Genomic DNA, 25817 nt, shown 5'->3' with positions numbered 1-25817 from the left:
GAAGTGGGGCCGCTTAACACTGAGGATGGAGTGGAGGTTAAAGATAATCTAGGCATGGCCCAATATCTAAACAAATACTTTGCCTCAGTCTTTAATAAGGCTAAAGAGGATCTTAGGGATAATGGTAGCATGACAAATGGGAATGAGGATATGGAGGTAGATATTACCATATCTGAGGTAGAAGCGAAACTGAAACAACTTAATGGGACTAAATCGGGGGGCCCAGATAATCTTCATCCAAGAATATTAAAGGAATTGGCACCTGAAATTGCAAGCCCATTAGCAAGAATTTTTAATGAATCTGTAAACTCAGGAGTAGTACCGAATGATTGGAGAATTGCTAATATAGTTCCTATTTTTAAGAAAGGAAAAAAAAGTGATCCGGGTAACTACAGGCCAGTTAGTTTGACATCTGTAGTATGCAAGGTCCTGGAAAAAAGTTTTGAAGGAGAAATTAGTTAAGGACATTGAAGTCAATGGTAAATGGGACAAAATACAACATGGTTTTACAAAAGGTAGATCGTGCCAAACCAACCTAATCTCCTTTTTTGAAAAAGTAACAGATTTTTTAGATAAAGGAAATGCAGTGGATCTAATTTACCTAGATTTCAGTAAGGCATTTGATACCGTGCCACATGGGGAATTATTAGTTAAATTGGAGAAGATGGGGATCAATATGAACATCAAAAGGTGGATAAGGAATTGGTTAAAGGGGAGACTGCAACGGGTCCTACTGAAAGGCGAACTGTCAGGTTGGAGGGAGGTTACCAGTGGAGTTCCTCAGGGATCGGTTTTGGGACCAATCTTACTTAATCTTTTTATTACTGACCTTGGCACAAAAATTGGGAGTGTGCTAATAAAGTTTGCAGATGATACAAAGCTGGGAGGTATTGCCAATTTGGAGAAGGATCGGGATATTATACAGGAGGATCTGGATGACCTTGTAAACTGGAGTAATAGTAATAGGATGAAATTTAATAGTGAGAAGTGTAAGGTTATGCATTTAGGGATTAATAACAAGAATTTTAGTTATAAGTTGGGGACGCATCAATTAGAAGTAACGGAAGAGGAGAAGGACCTTGGAGTATTGGTTGATCATAGGATGACTATGAGCTGCCAATGTGATGTGACTGTGAAAAAAGCTAATGCAGTTTTGGGATGCATCAGGAGAGGTATTTCCAGTAGGGATAAGGAGGTTTTAGTACTGTTATACAAGGCACTGGTGAGACCTCACCTGGAATACTGTGTGCAGTTCTGGTCTCCCATGTTTAAAAAGGATGAATTCAAACTGGAGCAGCTACAGAGAAGGGCTACTAGGATGATCCGAGGAATGGAAAACCTGACTTATGAAAGGAGACTCAAGGAGCTTGGCTTGTTTAGCCTAACTAAAAGAAGGTTGAGGGGAGATATGATTGCTCTCTATAAATATATCAGAGGGATAAATACAGGAGAGGGAGAGGAATTATTTAAGCTCAGCACCAATGTGGACACAAGAACAAATGGGTATAAACTGGCCACCAGGAAGTTTAGACTTGAAATCAGATGAAGGTTTTTAACCATCAGAGGAGTGAAGTTTTGGAATAGCCTTCCAAGGGAAGCAGTGGGGGCAAAAGATCTATCTGGTTTTAAGATTCTACTTGATAAGTTTATGGAGGAGATGGTATGATGGGGATAATGGGATTTTGGTAAGTAATTGATCTTTAAATATTCAGGGTAAATAGGCCAAATCTCCTGAGATGGGATATTCGATGGATGGGATCTGAGTTACCCAGGAAAGAATTTTCTGTAGTATCTGGCTGGTGAATCTTGCCCATATGCTCAGGGTTTAGCTGATTGCCATATTTGGGGTCGGGAAGGAATTTTCCTCCAGGGCAGATTGGAGAGGCCCTGGAGGTTTTTCGCCTTCCTCTGTAGCATGGGGCATGGTTAACTTGAGGGAGGCTTCTCTGCTCCTTGAAGTCTTTAAACCATGATTTAAGGACTTCAATAGCTCAGACATGGGTGAGGTTTTTCATAGGAGTGGGTGGGTGAGATTCTGTGGCCTGCGCTGTGCAGGAGGTCGGACTAGATGATCAGAATGGTCCCTTCTGACCTTAGTATCTATGAATATCTTCAAGCTGGTTGTACACTATATGCATAGTAAATACTAATCCAGTTCAAGCACCTCAATTGTGATTGCATTTTAAATTTGTTTTATCTAATGAACCGTTGTAAGATGCTGGTCAGATTCAACAATTTCTTTAAAGTAATGGCTCTTTTGTTTCTTCAGAATATTCTTACTAATATGGAATAAAGTGTGAAAAACAGGCTCATGAAGAGATGTAAATAGCTCATTCTCAATACGATGACTGGATTTTGTGATGAGAGATGATCCAAGATATTTAGAATGAAATATGCTGAAACAAAGCATACAGGAGTGCCGCAAACTACAATGTTCTCCTGAGTAGAAATAATAATAAACTATCTTTTTCACATACACAGCACATTTTAGCCTTAGATCTCAAAGCTCTCTCCAAAGTTGGCTAATTATCCATGTCTCCATTTTACAATTAGAGAAACTGAGGCACAGAGCGATCTAATAAGTTGCTCATGGTCATGCAACATGTCACTAGCAGTACTTGGTGATCACAGTTGATCTATTTATGTGGCTACATTTTTTCCCAAAACATTTCTGGTCTTCTTTCATGAACGAGGCACTGACCCTCACTCATTTGCCATTATTATTTTTTGCAGCTCATGGGGCAGCAGGTTCCTCTTGTCCAAAATAAATCTTGGTTGTGCAGGGCAGGAAGGTATATTGGGGCAGCCCAATACACTGCCTCTTGATCCTGCTTTTGTGGCCATTTTGCCCATCTGTCACATGGCTGCAGCAGCAACTGCTGGGTTATTGGCTGTCTTCATGCCCATTTCTCGGATTTCTGCCGCTTTTGGTGTTATGCTTGCCTAACCTTCCACACCCTTGATCCAATTTCAGCCATGTCATAAGCAGATAAAATTATTGTTCAATGGGAATTGCATCCATTTGTGAGGACTGTATTTAGTGTCCCGGATTAAGATTACCTCATATATACACATACATCTCTCTCTCCAACTCCCTGTGCATTGCTGTTTGTCTGAAAGCTGCTGATTTCTTGACATGCTTGTGTCCTGATGCATCTGCATCACAACAAGCAGTATGTAGCCCAGCATAATTTCTGTGAGGGGCAACTCCACTGACTTCTGCTTTCTGTAATTTTAGTTTGCTGTTAGCATTCCATAGTGTACCTTTTATAAACCTAGTCACCAATGTGGAGGAGTAATCCAAGAAATAACAGGTAGTAACATCTCATTCCTAGAAAGGGTCCGGTTGTAGGAAAGATGAGAGGAGGAAAATGGTGTAGTGTTTGTCCTTCTATAGCAGAGGTGGGCAAACTATGGCCCGCAGGCCACATCCAGCCCGTGGGACCCTCCTGCCTGGCCCCTGAGCTCCTGGACCGGGAGACTTGCCCCCGGCCCCTCCCCTGCTGTCCCCCCTCCCCCGCAGCTTCAGCTCACTGCGCCACTGGCACAATGCTCTGGGTGGCAAGGCTGCAAGTTCCTGGGGCAGCGCAGCTGCAGAGCCTGGCTTAACCCGGTCTCTGTGCTGCGTGGTGGTGTGGCTGGCTCCAGCCAGGCGGCTGCCAGCCACTGGTGCTCCAGGTAGTGCGGTAAGGGGGCAGGGAGCGTTGGATAGAGGGCAGGGGAATTTGGGGGGTGATGGTGGTCAGGGGGCGGAGCTGTGGATAGGGGTCAGGGCGGTCAGAAGGCAGGGAACAGGGGGGTTGAATTGGGGCAGGGATTCGGGGGGGCAGTCAGGAAGGAGAGGAGAGTTGTATGGGGTGGCGGGGGGCTGTCAGGGGCAGCAGTTCTGGAGTCAGTCAGAGAACAGGGAGAAGGGGTGGTTGGATGGGGCAGGGGTCCCGGGGGGGGCAGTCAGGAAGGAGGGGGGGTTGGATGGGATGGCGGGGGGTAGTCAGGGGCAGGGGTTCCAGTGGTGGTCAGGGGACAGTGAGTGGGGGGTGGTGGATGGGTTCTGGGGGAGCCAACAGGGAACAGGGTGGGTTGGATGGGGCAGGAGTCCCGGGGGGGAGGCTGTCAGGGGGCGAGAAGTGAGGGTTGGGGGCCAGGCCACACCTGGGTGTTTGGGGAGGCACAACCTCCCCTAATCGGCCCTCCATACAATTTCTGAAACCTGATATGGCCCTCAGGCCAAAAAGTTTGCCTGCCCCTGTTCTATAACATATGTGGGCTATGAATAAACAGCACATTTCAGCTTTCATTATGCCTAGTTCCTCTGTGTAAAAACAGCCCTCACAGTTTTCTTATTATGAATTTAACCATGTCACTAAATTAGATGTAATTTATCAGTATGAGGGCTCCAGTCTGGCCCCATTGTACTAAGAAGTATACAAAAAACCAAAACTAAAACCAAAAAAACAAACGGAAAGAAGTGGTTCTTGCCCTGACCAGAAGTGAAATAACTGCTATTGAGGTAAAGTGGAAATCTCCAGTTTAAGGCAGAGTATTAAGCAGAGTCATCAAATAGATTAGTAATTAAAGCTGGAAATTTTTACATAGATTAATGACTAACCATTGATTGACAACAAGTACCGTTATATGACTAACCTGTGAATCATCTGAAGTATGTTTTTATCATGCACCCATAGCTAGGAACTAACTTTGTTTGTATCAAATAACAGTATTTTGTAGACTATCATCCATCATCTTGTCAGGACACAAGCTGTGACCTATATCATACTAAATAGAACTGCAGTGAAAGGTTCCACTTTAATGTTGGCTGTCTAGACTTGCCAGATTAGCCCTACCTAAGGGAATGGCACTCTGTCTGTGTCAAGGAAAATATCTAGTACTATTATTCATCTGGATGGACATAATGAATCCTACTGGTTTGCTCTGGCAGTAAATTTTTTTTGCCATCATTGCTGAAATACAGCTGAGTAATAGAATGTGTCCATACAACAATAATTTCAATATATTAACTCCTGCTGGAATCTATCATTAACAGAACCACATATTTCATATAGTTGTGAATCCCACAGCTTACTTTTTAAATACCTATATGATTATTGTGTCTATCTATTTCTGTTAAAACTAAGAACCTCAAGCTAGGAATCTGTATTCCAAAAAGCAAACCTCATTTCACAAAAATTATTTATTCAGGGAACATAAAGTCTCTAAAATTCAGCTAATCAAAGAAATACTGCCTTAATGAGATATGTTTGGAAATAAAAATCCTAATGGTATATGAAAGTCACATTTTTACAGAGAGAATGAACAAAGGCAAATTGTTTTAAGACAAAAAGAAAAGGAGTACTTGTGGCACCTTAGAGACTAACAAATTTATTAGAGCATAAGGGATGCATCCGATGAAGTGAGCTGTAGCTCACGAAAGCTTATGCTCTAATAAATTTGTTAGTCTCTAAGGTGCCACAAGTACTCCTTTTCTTTTTGCGAATACAGACTAACACGGTTGCTACTCTGAAACCTGTTTTAAGACACTATCCTTTTCCAGAGTATGAATTGCCTTATATCAGGGTGTCATTGTAGCAGCAACATTCCTGAGATTTGAACTTTCATGCCCAAGTTTACATTCTAGAGATGATCTGTCTATATATGATGCACTTAACTAGTGCAGATGAAGCTGACTGTTGGATTTTCACCATGGTGGCAGACTGATGAACCCAGCACATTTAGACCATTCAATAGATTTATTTAGGGATTCAAATCCCTGCTTGGGGGAAGAGAGATCCTCAGTTTCCAAAAGCTTGTGAACTACTGGTGTAGTTAGTTAAATATACATTTATTTTACATAGTTGTTATCTATTCAGACAGGAAATCACATGTTAACTAATGGCTCTTTTCAGGATGTTTTCCATGAGTGACATTAGATCAGATTCTGCTCAGTTCCACCAATGCGAATCTGCAGTAATTCTATTGACTTGAGTGGAGTTACTTCAGCTAGTGTAAGCAGGAAAGAGCATGGCATTTGGCCGTGTGTATGTAAAACCAAGCAATGTTCCATGAACCAATATTCATGCCCAGAGCACAGAAGGAGGTGGTGAATCAGGAAAAACAAATAATGGGCATATGTAAAGATAAGGTAGGTGAGGAAGGATGGTCCAATGTCGCAGGTGGTAGACAGTGACCTGGGCTCAGTTCCCTGCTTGCAGCAGATTGCTTGTGTGATCTTGGGCAAATTGTGTAGTCTCTCTCTGCCTTAGTTCCACACCTATTAAATGGGGAAAATTATACCTCCCTACCTCATAGGGGTGTTGAAAAGATAAATGCATTAAAGATTGAGGCCCTTGAATATTACAGTGAGGAGGGATATATAAGTAACTAAGATAGAGAGGTACACTAGAATTTCAGAGTTACGAAGTGACCGGTCAACCACACACCTCATTTGGAACCAGAAGTATCCAATTAGGCAGGAGCAGAGACCTAAAATAAACAAATAAATAAATAAAAGTAATTCAGTGCAGTACTGTGTTAAACTTAGACTACTGAAAAAATAAAGTTTCAAAGCTGTATTAATTCAGTTGTAAACTCTTGAAAGAACAACCATAATGTTTTTGTTCAGAGTTACGAAGAACCTTCATTACCAAAGTGTTCGTAACTCTGAGGTTCTATGGTAGGTGCATATCATGATGTTTGGGGGGAACACACTTTAGCTTACCCTCTTACGTTAATTGCTTTAAATGTTATAACTCCCCTCCATGTAAGTTTCATTCACTGTGCACCCCCACTGAATGCCAAACTGTTACAAGTTATGCTACTTTGCTCCTTGCAGCTGACATCTATTTTCTGACCAATCTACACTATATGTAACTTACAGCACCATTTACATCACTGCCCTATGAGATTTACCCTTACTAACATACTTTGAGTCTTGACAACTTGATTTGATTTGTTTTTTTTTTTCAAAAGGACTCATCACAGTCTTTTTTTCCCAACTGCATTTTTTTAAATAGAATTTAATCTTCCCAAATAGAAAATACTGGAGAATCCATGTTCTATCTTTTTTGTTAAAAGAACTATTCTTTGTAGCTTTCTTTTGCAGCCCATTACAGATTCTTTTTAAAATGATGAAAATGCAACATCCTCACACACACACACACACACACACACACACACATATTTAGGATGTACATAAAGGAGTTTCTACAGACTGGATAGTTAGTTATATTTCAATGACAACAAAAACTGCCTTTGAAATTAAAAAAAAATATAGAACTCCACAGAAATTGGTAGGAAGTTGCCGGGGGGGGGGGGGGGGGAGGACTAGCCACTGTACTAAGGGATGTCAGTGTGTTTCAGTAGGATCCCTGCTGACTCTGTGATGAATACTCCCACCACTGACAGGGCCCTGGGCTGGGACCTGGTGGAGCAGGGACAGCCCGGGTCCTCCTACCCTGGTTGCCACCCACCCCTAGGTGGCAGCTCACTACTCCCCATTGGCCATTAGGCAACACAGCCCAGAGGAAGAGGGCAATAATATTGTTCCACAGATTGGCTCCCAGACCAGTCTGTGAAAAAATACTGACATACCAAGATGGAGTCCAGCATCATGTGGCCTGGTCACATGTCCTTGTAGAGTCATAGCAGCTATCATTCACAGGCTGTCTGTAGCTTTCTCAGGAAGGCTCCCCAGGTGGGAGATAAGCTTCTCCTAAGGCCTATTGTTTTCTGTAATGGCTGAATCCCTGAATAGACTCTTCCCAACCAGCTCTCTAGACTGAAAGCATCTTGTCTAATGGGTGTTACTCAGGTGTAACTACAGTTAAAGTACAGATACATAGTCAGTATTTATAACTTCAGATGCAAAAATGATACATGCATACAAATAGGATAATCATATTTAGCAAATCATAACTTTTCAAATGACATCTCACATGACCCATCTTGCATAAAATGCATCATAATTATGCTATAACCATAGCATAATAATATCACTATGAAGAATATGGGATGCAGTGTCACACAGGGAACCAACAACTTGGGGAGAATTGTACCAAATGACAGTGATAGAGAACACAACTTTCATCTGGACCACCTTTTGGACTCGCAGACAGCTATAGGAGCCAACAGGGATTGCCAAGGCAGAGCAGTTAAACAGATTGTTATCAGGAGTAGAGAGATTCCAGTTGGGGACAATATGCAGCTGGAAAGAATCAAACAAGCTTGAATATGAGAGAGGCAAAGTGCTAGAACCACTGATGACCACTGTTGAAAAATGTCTAATTTGCATCTAATATTGCAACAAAATCTAAACCCAGTAACTGGTTCTTTGGATAATTTTTAACTTCTATAATGGAGTCAGAGTATGTTTTTCCCATTTTACATGGTTTGTCTGTTCTTTAAAAAAAGGGTTTTTCTAAAGATGCAGGTTTGTTTGCCTTTCGTAGAAATGGGAACAAATTGTTTGTATCAGGTGGAAATTAAAACAAAAATTGAAACTTTGAAATGAAGCCAAACAATAATGTTTATTTAAAAAATCAACATGGGAAAATTCAGATATAAAAGATACTTTGTGAAAACTAGTTAAGGTTCCTAAAGGACAATTATGCCATACTCAAAACCACAGAATACTCAGAAAATACAAATTAAAGCTATGTGCATTACATTCTCCCTCATATACTCCCAGCCAGATGCTAACAAACACACACCATCCATTCCCCTACCAAATCAACTTATTCAAGCATTATTGCTAAGATCTTGTCCAGAAAATTTTAACTATGCACTCCCATGGGATTAATCTTTATTTCCTGCTGTTTGTGATTTTTGAGTCTGGAATTATTTCCCCTTAGAAACCTTCACCCCTCACAAAAAATATATGTTTGTAATATTAGAATTGTGAACTATAATGTGTTATTAGTCAATGTTTCTATCTCTGAGGATCCTTGAGCAATCGTAGTGTTAGCATTGTGGATGTGTCGATCTCTGGTATGTATACTACTTTGCTTTGCATTTTATGCAGGAGACTTGTAGGGTTTTTTATGGCATTTTGTTCATATTAAATATACGTATAGCAGATACCAAAATCCATATTTAGACCTTGTTAATGTAAATGAAATTTCATTTTGGTTTGTTTTTGGCCCTAAATACTTTAAAATACTTGACCTGTACATGGAGCTTTATTGCAAAGTGGCTTCAGTCTAAACTTCTGATCAGTTTGTTACTAATTTCATTACAAAATACATCTGGCATTTTTCTCTTGGTTCAGTTCCCAATTGCCAGGTGTTCCCATCATAAAAACCACCACCACAGTTGGTACCAAATTGCACCCGTATTAGCAGTCTCAGCCTGAGCTGCCCAGGAATGAATTGTCACAGAAACTGAATAGTCCTCTCATTCCTAGAAGTGATCTTGCCTAGATGCCTGAGAGAGGATGGATTATCCAGAGAACTAGCCTAGGACTTGAGAGACTTGAGTTCAATCTCTTTCTCTTTCACAGAATTCCTGTGTAACCTTGGGCAAGTTGCTTAGAGCTAGATTTATAAAGGTTTTTAGGTTCCTGGTGAAATTTTCAGAAGAGCCTTGATGCCCAGTTCCAACTGAATTATGCTTTACTGGTCCACTCTTTGCCAGATAAAATAAGTCATTTTTAAAAAAATGCCTTTTTTGGTGCAGCTGACTTCTTACATGGTGGATGATAAATTGTTTTAACTGAATAGATCCCTATATTGTTAACACAAAGAGTAATTATAGTGAGTGCCTCTGCCTGCTATAGCTAGTTAGCTCTACTATAATCCACAATTTTTAGATCCTCATAACTTTTTGGAACATTCACATTTTGAACTGAAATTTTCCATGATTGATCTTAGTCAGTGGCAATTTTTGATGGAAATTTTGAGCAGAATCCCATCAGCTATTTTTGAGTTATGGGAGAACTGAAACAAATCAGACAATTCTCACTGTAAAAAAACATTTTGTGAACAGTATTGCAGAAAAAGAAACAGGGCCATAGCAAAAGCTGCTGAAGTTTGACTCAGACAGGTTTTATAGTGTTCTTTGAGGACTAATGCATTTATTTAATTTTAAAATGGTTTTTATTTACCCTAGTTGAGAACATTAATGGTATAAATATGTTGGAAATATGGCTCTCCTACTTTAAAATAATTACATATTAGCTAGAACTGGTGAAAGAAACAGCAACATTTTTCAATGTTTTGTTTGGAGGCAATGTGACCAAGTGGATATAGCACCAAACGGGGATTCAGGACATTTGATTCTATTCCCAACTCTTCTACTGTCGGGCTGGGTCACCTTGGGTAAGTCATGTCACCTCTCTTTACCTTTATATTCTGATCCTAAAAATGGGGGAAATGGAACCTTCTTTGTAAAGTACTTTGAAATCTACTGAAGAAAAGTGCTATAGAAGAGCTAGATATTATTATTATCATCAATATTTTGAAAAATTCATTTGGTAATCACACTTTTTCATAAGCATTAGGAACCTTGCATTAGAAATACCTGAATAGGTTTGGTTGTGGTTTTTTAAATATTCCCCGTCAGCATAACACGTGTCTCTGTCTATAAGATGTGTCTCAGTATAAACAAAACTGATAATTGAGCATTTTAATAACATTTTAATAACAAGACACAGAACTACACATTTGTTAACTCAAATCAGCAGGGCAGCTTTATATACATTAATCTGAAATAGTTAATTCAATCTCAAACTATAACTGCATGGCTTTCCTATGTTACAACTTTATCAAACTATATATTTTATTGCATCAAGTACATTAAGATTTTACTTCAATCCTGCACAGAAATTTCATAACATGCCTCCAGTGTAGAATTTATGCTATATAGCCTTTGTAATGAAAAGGGCATTCTAGCAGTATAAACACATACAAACCTCAGAATAATTCTGTTACATGAAAAGTGAATCCTGTAAATAAAGGGCCAAATTTCCTTATGACTTTCAATTCCACAGTGCTGCTTCTTCTGTCAGCCCTGCTGCTCTTTCTGTCTGACTGCCTCTCAGTTACACCAGCAAACATTCTGTCTCAAAGTTCCATTCCATCCCAAGGGTTAGTTTCTGTCAATGTGAGAGTTGCCAGTATACAGATAATTTTATTTATTTGTATTGTGGTAGTGCCTAGGAGACCCAGTCATGGACCAAGACCCTTTTGTGGTAGGCACTATACAAACATGGAACAAAAAGACAGTCCCTGCCCCAAAGTTTACAATGTGATACAAAGATAGGGAGTACAAGGAAACAATGAGACAATACTGGGCAGCTTGATAGGCAATGTTTTCCTTTAAACCATTTACAGATGCCAAATTAGCGTTGTTGGGACTACAGCATCAAAAGTAACTCAATCACATAACACAGTTGACATTTCATTTGCATATACACCTCTTATTGCTTAAAATGCTTTAAGCATACACACATTTACTCTAAGGTCTGGCAGCTGCAGCCGCACCCAGATGGCTGCTAAGGGGATTCAGTGGGTAAATTCTGTCTAATACAGACTATCAGAGGAATTGATCTCTGTGGACAAATCTTTGTGAGGTTCCTTTATGTGCAGAGCAGCTCCACAAAGCTCACCCATGTTGTTCAAAGTTTTTGGCTTTGGGCTGATGAGTTATCAGGGTGGGACGAGAGGGAGGCAGAATATACAAAGAGACAGTACACTAAAAGCAAGGAGACAGACACCAAGATTGAGAATGAAGGGAGCTGTTTCTTGACAATCAGGGCTGACCGAGTGGTGTCTTAACTGGGGTTTGGAACAAGTGGAAAAGCCTGTGTCTATATTTGCCAAATTCTGTTCAAGGTAAACAGGATTTGCACATGAATTGTAAATTACTAACACTAGAAAATACCTTGAGACTGTTATCAATTTCACTTCCAAATTAATCCATAGCAACCCCACCACTGCCCTTGAAACATCCCCTTGACAAGCCCTAGGCTTTAGGGGTTGGTAGACATGGGCACCAGCACCACTCTCCCCCCATGGACCAACCTCAGTACTCCACTTCCCATACCTTTCCCATTACTCTCCATGTATTCTGGAAAATTATGTAACATGAGGCATAAAATGAGAAATGGTAAGAACCATAAAAACCCATTGATTAAATATATTCTAGAGATGCATTGACAATTCTTAAAGGAATATTTTGACACTCCCTCAACCTTTTTAATTTTTCATAACAAAGAATTATTAGTAATAACATGATTTCATTATTCTAAGGGAGGAGAAAAATTTTATTTTTTCTTTTGAAAGTCTAAGTGGAAAGCCCTATATATATAGGGACAGAGCTATGATTGTATATATATACATCTATCTTATATATATACTACTATCTTAGGGCTTGATTCAGCTTCTGTGAAAGGCAATGCTAGCCTTTCCTTTGATTTTAATACTGATCAATTAATGTGAGTTGGACAATTGCTTCTTAACATTTTCTATATGGTTAATTGAATAAGCACATATATTTGTTCTATGGTGTCAAATGTGATGGCTTTTTATGACAAGGGCAGTTTGTTTTTTTAAATAAAGGACATGGTTTTATAATCTGATGTGTGTTTATATAGTACATTAGTCAGACAATTGCTAATCTCTAATATCTGTCTAATTAAAAGTACATGGAATTCTTCTTCTCAGCAAGAAACTATTATTATTTGGATGTGCTTACATACTATAAGGGATGTGATTGTGACTTATAGTTGTGGACATGCCAGACCTATTATCTAATTCTTACTCATGTAAAGATTGTATTAAATTTTATGCATAATTTTGAAAGTTGAGATGAATGGTTCATTTAGACTATAAGTACTGTGGATATTTTGTTACAGGATGGAGTTATGGCTGTTTGCAGGTGGCCACGGAGATATGTTTTGTTCAGTGGTATGGGTGTGCATGAATTTTGTGTTAATTTTGTGCCAGAATTGTTTACATAATCATTGTGTGTACATGCATGTGCCCACATGTGTGTAAAAAGTATGTATTTACTAGTACATTTTCTCTTGAATTGCACTTAAAAACCGTAACTGTAACTTAATTTGTTGTTTTGGAACACTATAAAGTAAAGTATAGTATACATTGTGGAGTAAGGTTTACTTTGGTAACTTGAACAGGTCTGGCTTTTTATGAGTATACCAGTAAGTTTAATTATCCTTTTTATCTGGGACAGAAGAGTGCTTTGTTACAGGACTTGGACAATGGAGCACTAAATAAAATAAAATGCATGAATGTTTTAGTTTATATATGTGTGGAAGATAAATGATACTGAAAGATTTAGCAATAGGAACCCTGATCATAACTGTTTGTTCATTGCCATAGCTTATAGGCAATTGTTGAACAGTACCAGATCCTCACTGAAAACCTGACCGTATAGAGTCTAGGATGATGGTAGAAGTTAAGTGTTATTAGAAATACTCTCTTTTTATTTTCTCAATCAATTTATTCATTAATGCTAAGTTAGACACTGGGCAATAGTTGACCACAGCATTTGTTTCAAGAGTCATCTTTTTGAGCATTGATCAAATTATTTCGTTCTTTATGGTGGCTGGTAGATTGTTCTCACCAAAGGGAGCTAAACAATTTTTGTCAGTAGAGGGAAGCTTTCAGAAGCCATAAGGGACAAAGACTAAGAGCCACAGATATTCACTCAAACTTTCTTTGGTACCAACAAAATGATTATGCAAACCCTCAAATTAGAAGGTAAGTTGTTAATGCCCTAATAGGGACATTTTTCATGGGAAACTAATCTGAATGGACATCAATTTCAGCTCCAGTTGGCAGTGTTCACAACATTGCTGCCAAAAATTCTTAGTGAAAGATGTAAACTGAGATCCCAAATCAATTTGGGCATAGCACTGTATCATAATTGTTTCAACCATTTCTTCATTTGCTACTGCAATAATGTCCCTGGGAGGAAATTTTTCTGAAGATATGGAATGTGACAAAGTTCTTCCTCTGCCTTCGTGGGTTCTGCGCTTTTTGGCGGATTTGCTAATCTCAGAGGTTCATGGCAGCCTTCAGTTTGGCCCCTTCAGCTAGAGGCTCAAACCTGCCATTCACTCAGCTAATCTCATCACTGGCCAGCATGGGGGAAATGGAGAACAATCCTTGCAGTCTCTGTGTCCCACCTAGTGGGTCAGGGATAGGCCAGATCCCTTTCCAAATTAGACCTTCCCTTCTGGGGTTTCTCACAGACCAAGTCAACTCCTCTTGTGTCCTATCACCAGGTTCTAGCCCAGGGCCCTGTGGATAGCAGCTGTCTACAATATCCCCTGTATCAGCTGCGTGATAGCTACAACTCCCTGGGCTACTTCCCCATGGCCTTTCCCCAGCACCTTCCTTATCCTCACTGCAGGATCTTTCTCCTGATCACACTTGTACTCTTCAGCCCTCCAGCAACACACTGTCTCACTCCCTGCATGTCTGCCCCCCAGGCCTGGGAGGTCTTTTTTAAACCAAGTGTCCTGATTAGCCTGCCTGCCATAATTGATTCTAGCAGGTTCCTGATTGTTCTAGAGTAGCCCATGCGCTGGTCACTCAGAGAACAGAAAACAATTCATCCAGTGGCCAGTATATGTGCCTTCTACCAGACTCCTCTATTTCCGATCCTCGGTCCGTTCACGTATCCGGGCAGAGTTCCTCTGGGCGGCGTCCTCTGACTCCTTTGATGCCTTTGAGGAGCAGTGGGCACTGTCCGGTGTTCTCTGCTCAGTGTCCCCATCCGATTCCCTTCATTTGACCCTTTGACCACACTCCTGTCCCTGTTATTTCATTAGTTGTCCCCCGGAATTTTTGGGTATCTAGGTCCTGTGGATCCCCCTTTTAGGCCGGTGGGGGATCCTTTAGCAGTGGACAGGCTTCGCCCGCCCACTTCCCGGGTCCCAATAAGACCAGACTCCTCTACCCCACTGGTGGCTCTGTCACAGGAAGAAGACTGGTTTTGTCTTGAGCAGGTCCGGTGTTTCCTTTGTAAGTATGTTATTTATGATGGTATTGCTAAAGTCTGATATTTTTCAAGTCCCTATGAACAAGCCCTTTCCCCATAGTGGGAGGGTTCAGAAAAGTACTGTACAGCACGTTGCTCTGCTTCTTGCTGGGACTCTGGAAGACTAGAGCTGTGTGGGAACCAGAATTTCTATATCACAGGAGATTCTGCAGATTTGAAACTTGCTTTTTTTTTTTTTGATTGAGAACAAAAATAAAATTTTGAAATTTCCTGCAAGATGAAATTTCTGAAAAAAAATTGATTTGGGTCAAATGTTTAATTTTGATAAAAATAAAAACATCTCATTTCAATTTTGATATTTAATTTTTTATAATATAAAGAAATTTTCAAAACAAAGTCACTTTGAAATGAAATAGTCAATACTACATTTTAGAATGGAATGTTTTGACTTTATCAAAATGTGGGTTTTTTTGTTTTTCTTTTAAAACAAAAAATAGGTGAAAGTGACACAATCTGTCAGTGCCTGGGAGGTGGGTGGTTGTACTTAGTGGTGAGAGCAGGCATTGAGCCCAGTCGTTAGAGCTAGTTTAAGGGCCCAGGAATCAGAGGCCTGATGCAAGAGCAAAGGGTCAGAGCCAAAGTCAGAAATCCGAGCTGAGGGTCAGAACTGGGTTATCTGGAGTGGAGGGGAACGAAGTAGAGTAGGGCAGGAACTAGCACAGCCATGGGTAAGACTGGGCTTAAAAGCCAGTCTGCTGAGCTGGTACCACTCATAGGCGCCGACTCCGTGGGTGCTTAGCACTCACCGGCAGCCAAGCTCCCTTCTCCCCCTGCCCACTGGCCACCAGCCGATCAACTCATCCCCCTCCCTCCCAGCGCCTCCCAACCACCACAGATCAGCTGTTCTGCAGCATGTAGGAGGCGCTGGGAGGGAGGGGGAGGAGCAGGGATGTGGTGTGCTTGGGAGAAGGGTACAGAAAGAGGCAGAGAAGGGGTGGGGTGGGGGCGGGAAGAGGAGGTGCTTTGGGGGGTGGGGTGGGGGCAGGGCCTGAGTAGGGGTTGAGCACCCCTGGGGAAAATTAGAAGCCGGTGCCTGTGGTACCACTCAGGTGGTTAGTCAATTAAATAGCCTCATACAGGCCCGCTAAGTGATTTGCTCAAGGTCTCACAGGAAGTCTGTGGTGGAGCAAGGATTTAAACTCAGCTCTCCTAAGTCCTAGACTAGTGTCCTAACCACTGGACAATCCTTCCTCTCCTGTTTTACCTTTTACTTATCTCTCATCCATACCTCCTTGTGCTATGATTTCAATAGATCTCACAAACTAAGCGGACTTTGATGGGGTTTATTACTTGGATGGGTAACCTGTAAGGAAAATCTGTTTGGTGCAGGAAATGTTGTAAGTGATACAGTAAGTGGCACTTTTTCCTATTTAACCAATGACCCAATATGATAAGGGGCTCTGTGCTGTTGAGGTGTCATCTTTCACATGCAATGTGAATTTAGGTCCTGTCCATTTAATACTCATTTTAAAAATCTCCTGGATCATTTTTCAAGTACTGGGATGACACCAGGCGTCAACTCCAATTAGGTAACTGCATTCTGATTATCAAAAATTCCCTTTTGTAGAGATCTTTCTGTTTCCATTCCAGATTAACATGCAGTTCTGTTGTGCACTTTCCAAAGGCTTTTTTCGTCCCAGAATTGGCTGCTTCAATAATGGGTGAAGTGATCCCTATGTAGATAGTTTTGTTAAATGCATTGGGACTTATGGGATTAAAAAGTGCTCTATAATTTGCCAGTTATTTGAATCATTGTGGCAGGTTAGTGTGAGTGAAGGATTAGTCCCACACATGGTATTCTTTCAGTATTAAACCTATTGCTAACCTATGAATCAGCTTTCACTTAGTGCATTTGTGGGTCACGGTGCTGTTTTCTCACATAGTTGCTGAAAATCTTGTAATAAATTGGCTGCATATTTGTGTTTTAATGCCCTTCTGTACAAATGAGAGACTAACATCATCAAATATAATAAAGGCTAAGATTTTGCCACAGTAATTTTTAGTAGAAGTCACGGACAGGTCATGGGCAATAAACAAACATTCATGGAAGCGTTTGACCTGTCCGTGACTTTTATTAAAAATAACCCTGACAAAATGGGGTGTATGGGGGTCTAGCACCCACCACTGCTGCCACTCACAGCAGCTGGGAGCTGCTGGCCCTGACTATCCATGGAGGCTTGGAGCTCCAGGACTGGTGGCTAGAAGTTGCCGGGGGCCCCCCACTAGGGGCCCCCTGCGGCAGCTCAAAGCTCCAGGGTCCCCCCCCCCATGGCTCGGATCTTCAGTGACTTGGAGCTTCGGGCAGGCGCCTGGGAGCTGCAGACCCTCTATCACCTTGGAGGCTGGGAGCTGTGCAGGGCCTTGCTTCATAGCTCCGAGCTCCAGGGCTGGGAGCTGCAGGGCCTCTGCAGCTGGGAGCTATGGGGCCTCTGCAGCTGAGAGCTCTGGCGCCCCCACTGGCTGACAGCTCCAGCCCTGCTCCAGCCCTGGGGCTGAAGCAGAAAACGTCATGGCGGTCTCTGGAAGTCATGGATTCCATGACTTCTGTGACATAATCGTAGCCTTAATAATAGTAATAATAATAATAATACTCTCAAAATACCACTCAAAATGATTGGCTCCTTGGATTTGGCAAAGAGAATTTTACACATCAGCAGATCCTTTATATTACTTTTATAAAGGGCAATATGTATTCAGACAAAGTTCGGTTTGTCACAAGCATCCACATTATTTTTAAAAGAAAACTGATTTATATGGCCCAAACAAAGAATTAATTTTGCAATTTGATTTAAAGCTTTGTCCCTCTTTTAGTAACATTGCAGCTGAAAAAATAGGACATTGCTGACCACCCCTACATTATTCTATGGTCTGTTGATTTAGTATAAAGATTAAAAAATGTAAACCTACATGTGAATGTATTAATTTTTGACTTGAGCCAGGGATAGTGCTGGCAAGTAGTTTTCATGCTTCCTCGCACATCTCTGCCAATATACCTCTTTGCTGACCTGGAGTGACACCTATTATTTTAGTCCTGGAACTCTTTCCTGAGCAAACAGCTAATTGGGACTAAGTGTGTGGAGATTTTCTGATGTGAAAAAATGGGGACTGGGATGAGACTTCCAATCACCATTTTACTTGTGACCCAAGCAACAATTTACTCACAGCCTCCACAGGAAGGATTGCCACTTATCTGAGTTTGTCCAATGAGACAAACTTGTGTGTCACAACACGTTAATGGTGTGCAAGCATGTGACAATGGGATAACTTTTTGCAGGCCAACTACAAATTTGGGATGATTCATTAATGTCTTTCAAACTGGAGCCCAGACCTGTGGGGGTAGACTCCTATACCCAGCGGGAGCCCCACTGTGGGTTATGTGACATGACAATATCCCAACAAAATGGAGATATTGCAAAAAAAAATATGAATAACAACCTTAACAGAGCTGAAAGATACTTGAATCCAATAGATTCCTTAACCCATTACTCAGAATCAGCCGTACAATATAGTCAAACAAGATGGTTCTTAACAACCAAAGTCAAATTGCATGGAAGTTTTTAGGGATAGTATATACTCTAGTCTTCCTACAGCACCAAACCAAACCCCTCACAGCCTCTTTTTAAGGATTTTCTGAAAGTTCAAAACAAATAATTATCAGATATAAACTCAGTCTCTCCTAGGATCAAACTCGGATAAAAATAGTACCCAGGCTAATCGTTCAAATGAAAGAAGGCATGGAGACAGTGTGGTGTGATTAAAACAGGAAATATTCAGGAAGAAAATGTATGTAGCACATTTGGTGGTGATAACCATTAATCAACATTATCTGTTTTTTGTTATTTGTGTGTGTTTGTTCCAGTTTTTAAAAAGGCAAAAAAAAAAAAAATTTAGAGAGGAAATAAGTTAACATTGATAGATATATGGAAAGCTAACTGAGGGTCAATATAGAACGGTGAATGGATGAGGAATTATGAATTTTTCCTTATGTCTCCTGTTGTGTCTGTGATTAGGAGAATTGAGGTAAATATTATAATCAGTTCAGGTGGTGACACCTATAATTAAGGTTCCCTGACACTTTCCATTATAAGACCCTGTTTACAGTTGCTGATAACTTGGCTAAACGTAAATCATTTGAGTTGAAATTTTACTTGTTGGGTGTCTGCCTCAGGCTTTTTTTTTTTAATTTAAGCTAACATGGTTCAGCTGTTTCAGAGAGTGATGTTAGGGGAAATTATGTTTTGCCTATGTTTAAAAAAAATTCTTACAGTGGTTTAGCTGCGAAGATCTAGTGCTTCCATGATTGAGAGCAGGGACTTGAAATTTGACTGGGGTATACTTGTGCCAGAGCGTGCCCCTGTGAAAATTTTCCCAAATTATAAACCACTAAAAATCTCAGTTCTCACATGCTCAGAGACTCAGATTTTGGCAGGTACAGTCTCTGAACATCCATCTGCAATGGACATGGTCCCTCCCTTCATACAAATCAACCAGACTATACATGTACCATCCCTACATAGCAACTGAATATACTCTGGCCTTGGGCTGTAGGAGCTGAGCAGGGCTTGCCTGCAGTTACTCCTTCTGGCTGCTACCAGCTGTAGTGCTGGTCACAGGAATGGAGAGCAGGGAGACTGTATCTCTTTTTGTTCTCAATACTCCCTCTGCTGAAAAGGGGTAAAAAGTGAAGTGGCAAAGTTTGCAGATGATACAAAATTACTCAAGATAGTGAGGAGTGCAAAGTTACAAAAGAATTTCACAAAACTGGTTGACTGGGAAACAAAATGGCAGATGAAATTCAATGCAGGTAAATGCAAAGTAATGCACATTAGAAAACATAATCTCAACTATACATACAAAAAAGATGAGGTCTAAATTAGCTAAAAGAAAAGGAGTACTTGTGGCACCTTAGAGACTAACAAATTTATTAGAGCATAAGCTTTCGTGAGCTACAGCTCACTTCATCGGATGCATGAAGCTCACGAAAGCTTATGAAAGCTTATGCTCTAATAAATTTGTTAGTCTCTAAGGTGCCACAAGTACTCCTTTTCTTTTTGCGAATACAGACTAACACGGCTGCTACTCTGAAACCTCTAAATTAGCTGTTATTGATCAAGAAAGAGATCTTGGAGTCACTATGGATAGTTCTCTAAAAATATCTACTCAATGTGCAGTGGCAGTCAAAAAAAAAAGCTAAAAGAATGTTAAGAACCATTAGGAAAGAAGATAGATAATAAGACAGTACATATCCTAATGCCAGTACATATATCTATAGTACATCCACACCTAGAATACTGCATGCAATTTTGATTACCCATTCTCACCTATATTAGACATGGACAAGGTACAGAGAGAGTAACAAAAATGATTAGGGGTATGGAACAGCTTCCATATGAGGAGAGATTAAACAGACTGGGACTATTCAGCTTGGAAAAGAGATGACTAAGGGGGATATGATAGCAGTCTATAAAATCATGAATTTTGTGGAGAAAGTGAAAAAGGAAGTGTTATTTACCCCTTCACATAACACAGGAACCAGGGGTCACCCAATGAAATTAATAGACAGCATGTTTAAAACAAACATAAGGAAATACTACTTCATGCAACACACAGTCAACCTGTGGCACTCATTGCCAGGGAATGTTGTGAAGGCCAAAAGTATAACTGGGGTCACAAAAGATATAGACCTATCCTTTTGTGAATTTATCTATCAATGGCTATTAGCCAAGATGATCAGGGATGCAACCCCATGCTCTGGGTGTCCCTAAGCCTCTGACTGCCAGATGCAGTCAAACCCTGCTGATGGCCCATATGGGGGGGAAAGTCAGTATGATTCTACATAATTGATTTTATTTTGACTTTTACATTTTTAAAAATTAACCTTCTACAGTACTGTTTATGTAATCTTAATGTTGCAAAATGAGGCACTTTAAAGTTAAGGAAATGCCAGAATTAAGACTACCTCATTCATTTTTTTTGCCCTGATCCCACAGACATACCTTTACCTACTGCATAAAGCTCATGTGCTCACATGCTTAAAGTTACTGTGGTGTATGTAAAATTGGGAATGTATTTACATTTTAAGTCTTCTATATGAATCAATGCATAGTTTTTTAAACAAATAAAACTTCCAAAACCTGGACAATTGTATGTCCCGCCCCGGCATTTGAAAATATACCATTTTTAACAATAACTGGAATGGTCTTAAAATTTCAAGGATGATCAGCTATGGATACCGGAGGAGCAAAATTCCAAAATTCCGCCTATTTCGGATGGGAAAAGTTCTGCCTTTGCTGAAAAAAAAAAAAAAATCAAGGAGCTGGTTTTGGCAGTTTTGGTTTGGGCAAGAATGTTGTGCGCTTTATGCCGAATTTTAAAATGGACCAAATCCTGATCCTACTGAACGCTAGGGCAAAATCCCCAACGAGCTGTAGTGTGTTCAGGATTTGGGCCCCGATTCCTTGGCTGGGCAGCAGAAATGACCATTGTACCCCCTAAAAGGGCCAAATCCTGCTTCCATTGAAGTCACAGGCACAAACCCCATTGACTGCCCTGGGCTCGGGCAGCCAGGGCTGAGCAGGGGGCGGAAGGGCGCGCGCCAGGCTGAGAGCAGCGGCACGATGGAACGCAGCCCTGGGTCGCCGGCGGCCTCTCACAGCGGCAGTCGGGAACCAGGGCGCCGGCGGCCCGTTGGCCTCGGAGTCGGGCCGGCGTCGAGCACCGCCACCCAACCGCCGCCCTTTCGAATCTGGGCGCGCCGCGGGCCCGGCGAAAGGGGGCGGAGTCACGCGCCGCTCCACTGCCCTGGCACGCGCCGTTCTCCCTCCCTTGTTAGGCTCTCCCGTTGCTCCTTTCTTCCAGCCTCTGCCTGTCGGTGTGTCTCCTGCGTGCGCTGCGCTTGGTACGGCCCACCTGGAAGATCATGGCGATTGATGGTAAGTAGGCCAATAACGGGCTCCCCTCCTCCCGAACATCCCCCTCCCACCGGGCAGCGGGCATGGGGAGCAGGGGGCTCCCCTGGGCTAGGGAACAGCGGGGCGGAGGGGCTCGCTCCCCGCTCAGGTAAATAATCCCTGGCAGAGCGGGACTGTGGCGCCGAGCGGTCGCGGTGGTGGCCGGCTGCGCCGTGGGGTGGCTTGGCTGGGTGCAGCCTATGGTGCCCGGCGTCTGTGGCTGCAGCAGGGCAGCTACCCCAGAGGTGGGTGAGTGGGGGGGGGGTTGCTGTTCCCTCCCGGGCCTCTCCCCACCCTGTTGTGGCTGCGCCGAGGAGTCTCTGAGTAGGTAAATAAATAATCCCCGGGGGTGCCAGGCAGCTGCCACCGGGCGGGTGTTGCCGAGGACTCCGCCTGGACTGGGGTGAAGCCTCCCCTCGCTGCACGCTCCCCTCCCGCTGGCTGTGAGAAGACTAACCCAGGGTCTGAGCGCCCCTCACCGTGGTGCGGGGCTGCAGCGGGGCAGGGGCCCGGGGCGGGGCGCCAGTGGGGTTTGTCTTGCGCCCGCCCACCTCCCTGGTTTTCCAATAGGTGCTAGGTGGCGCCTGGGACGCAGCCTGGGGGGGGGGGGGAGCTGCCGTTGTTTTCAAGCCCATTGGAACGAGAGGCTCCGGTTTCAGTCACAGAGATTGTGGATCGCATCGAAACCCACGCAGCACAACTTCCCCCCCACCCCCCTTCTTCCTCCCTGGGGAGACTTCATCAGTTGCTTTAAAATTCCTTCCCCAAAGGATGGAGTCTCCCTCTTTCTCTCTACTGCCCAGGGAGTGAGACTTGCATGGCTGTCTGTGTCTGCTCCAGGTTCTTTACACCATCACTTTTTTTTTTTAAGAGGAGGGGGCACTTGGGAGTACAAGGGATGATAGACACTTGTTGGTACTGTTGGAAGATGACCGTATGTTTAGAAAGGGGTGCCACTGCTGAATCGGCACAGTTTGTTTTGAAACCTCATTCAATCTTGAGAGAAAAATATAAATGTAATTAAAAACCCCCAAACCCCCAAACTGTAATTTCCAGTGAAGGAGACTGTAAAGGTACACTGTCAATTTCAAAACGTTTGTCAGAAATTTTTTCCCTTACTGTAGCTGAAAGAAGCTATCATTTAAAAAATAAAGTCCAAAACTATTTATTAGTTTGGTTATTTTGTACCTTTGCCAGCACTTTAGTCAGTTTCAATGTCAAAGGTAGGGGCTTGGCTTCCTATAACTGTGGAAGTTGCTTTATGCAAGCAGATTCCAGTCCCCACACAGAGTTAGGGGGCCCTGTGTGCATGCAGGGGTTCACCCACATGGAGTAGCTTGCAACATAGGAACCAGAATTGGTCAGTAGAATTCTCCCGCGCTAAAAAGCCCCCTTTAAACAGAGGTAGACAAAAATCCCTTCTCAGGTATCTTGGGGCGGGGGGGGGGGGGAGAGAACAGGACTTACTATATAATATAAAGGATGTGCTATCATTAATTGGAACCTTTAAATTAGTCATTCAAAAAAAAAATCAAGTTGACAGTGTCCTTTAAAACAGTGCCTTAACTTTTATCCCTCAAATGGAGAATCTCCTCCAAATGCATCAGAGCTTATTGAATGTGAAGATATTTTTTTTATCACCCTTTGAATTCTGTATTTGAAATCTAGTTTTGAAAGATGAGCGGTAGAAAGAATACTACTCAAATGTTAAAGAAACAAAAAAGATTCAGACTTTCAAAAGTGCTCACCACCTGCAGTGGGGGGCCAGTATTTCAAAAGAGCTCAGTTTCCACTTGGACACTTAAATAAACAGGAGCTGAGCTCTCCTGAAAATCTGATGCAAATCCCATTATGAAATTGTGCAGCTAAGTATTGATTTAATTCTCTTGGTAAAGGCAGGAGGGAGTTGAAATGAATTTCATTACTCTAGGCCAGGGGTAGGCAACCTATGGCATGTGTGTCAAAGGTGGCATGTGAGCTGATTTTCAGTGGCACTCACACTGCCCCAGTCCTGGCAACTGGTCCTGGAGGCTCTACATTTTAATTTAATTTTAAATGAAGCTTCTTAAACATTTTAAAAACCTTATTTACTTTACATACAACAATAGTTTAGTTATATATTATAGACTTGTAGAAAGAGATCTTCTAAAAACGTTAAAATGTATTACTAGCACGCGAAAACTTAAATTAGGGTGAATAAATGAAGACTCAGCACGCCACTTCTGAAAGATTGCCAACCCCTGCTATAGGCTGCAGCAAGAGTGTAGCATCCATTCTGTTTCATAAATAATTTTTTTTCCCAATTTTACTGATATGTATATATAATACCTTCTCCTTCCCAGTTTGGTTTTCTTCCTTCTTTGGTTTGCTTGTTAGCACCTTGCCTTTGGCTTTAGTATTTGACAAACCTCTTTACCAGTCAACTAATCAAATTCATGTTTTTATATTAGTTAGCCCTGGTACATGCTACTGCTTTTGTCTTCTCCAGTGCAATCACACTAAAGCAGCAGGACTTCCGTCTTACAGCACTAAGATACAGAAATTACTGTATGTCCAACATTTTCACACACATCGTTAGACATAAAATATGTTCATAGAAAGTATTGTGTTTTTTAAAAAACACCATGTACTAGTTAAATATTATTATTTGTAACTACAGGGAATCTGCAAGGTTAAAAATTTCAGCATTTAGAATAAATATCAAAGGTTTTTTTTTTAAAAAAAACATTTGAAACAAAGTAATTATAGTTACATTTGAAATTTACACAATTCAAATATCAAAAATAGTATTTATTAGCTCTAGTAAAGAAGTACTTTTGATGTATTTAAAATAATTTTTGATATTTTCAATATGTCAGTCATGTTAACATACACCACTTTACATCAGTGCTAACTGAAAAACCTAAGTTGTTTTTCTCATGTAAAGCTCTTTATATTAAGCGTTGTAGGGAAGAAAGCAAGTGCAATTTATTTTGATCAGTGAAATTATTTATAGCTACATTTGTGCAGTGTGGAAATACTTTGGTTACTGACAAAGCTTTAAAAATGAAGTAGTACTTCATGAGGTGAAGTTTGGGTAGCCACAGTTTCTGCTTTTAGCTACCATTATAAAACTTGCTGAGATGATTTCTCAAAATAAACATCTTGTTATAAAATAATCATTTAAAGTCAATATGAAGCTGAAATTCCAGTCATTGTGGAGATAGTAATTTTTAAAAAACACATTAACATATTTTTTAAATATCAGGTGGATAGTTTAGGTTTGGCTTGAGCAACTCCAGAAGTACCGGAAACAGCAGAGTATAACTAGGAAAGGGGCAGGCTGAAATGGGACTACAGAATTACTTTGACAACCTTATCTGTGGTATGTTTCTCCCTCCTCAGACAAAACAAGTAAGGCACAGTGTCAAGTGTAAGATACATTGGAGGGGTAGATACAGGAAGCGCATTGGTTAATATTTCCACTAATAATAGAAGAAGGTGAAGTTTCAACTAATAAAAATTTCAGACAACACAAAAATTGGAGGAGTGGCAAACCCAGTCAATGATGGTATCAAATGGAAAAGTGACTGAAAGATTGGAAGAGTGGGCTGCCTCAGAGGGAAAACTGAAGCAAAATGGAGCAGTAAGTCACCAAAAGTAGCAGTTGAAAGGAATGTATCATATTAACTGCACTCTGTGACTCTATTGGGGCTGCTTTCCCACAGCTCCCTCTGGTTTGGGACTCTGTGGGATTTCAGGCAGTGTGCTGGGATGGGAGGAGAGAGAGTGTGCCACTGAGGAGCAATGCTTCTTTCATACTCACACAGTATAAGTTAATGTTGCTTATAGCAGCATTAATTTCAT

The 25817-nt window shown here is 41.3% G+C and overlaps 1 protein-coding gene across 2 annotated transcripts in view; it reads left to right on the top strand.

Annotated features, from left to right (window-relative positions):
- The first annotated feature begins 21201 nt into the window (after nt 1–21201).
- The window catches only part of SYT14 (synaptotagmin 14), a 183417-nt gene continuing 178801 nt past the window's right edge, over nt 21202–25817 (top strand). For both annotated transcript variants that reach the window (XM_038397632.2, XM_038397631.2), the window contains exon 1: nt 21202–21953. In XM_038397632.2, the coding sequence (XP_038253560.1) occupies nt 21941–21953 (13 nt within the window). In that variant the 5' untranslated portion in view covers nt 21202–21940. The remainder of the gene's footprint in view (nt 21954–25817) is intronic.

The sequence above is a fragment of the Dermochelys coriacea genome, chromosome 3 (assembly GCF_009764565.3).
Source record: "Dermochelys coriacea isolate rDerCor1 chromosome 3, rDerCor1.pri.v4, whole genome shotgun sequence".
Taxonomy (NCBI): Eukaryota; Metazoa; Chordata; order Testudines; family Dermochelyidae; genus Dermochelys; species Dermochelys coriacea.
The sequence above is the reverse complement of the archived record's forward strand: the minus strand, read 5'-3'. Positions and strand labels throughout refer to the sequence as shown.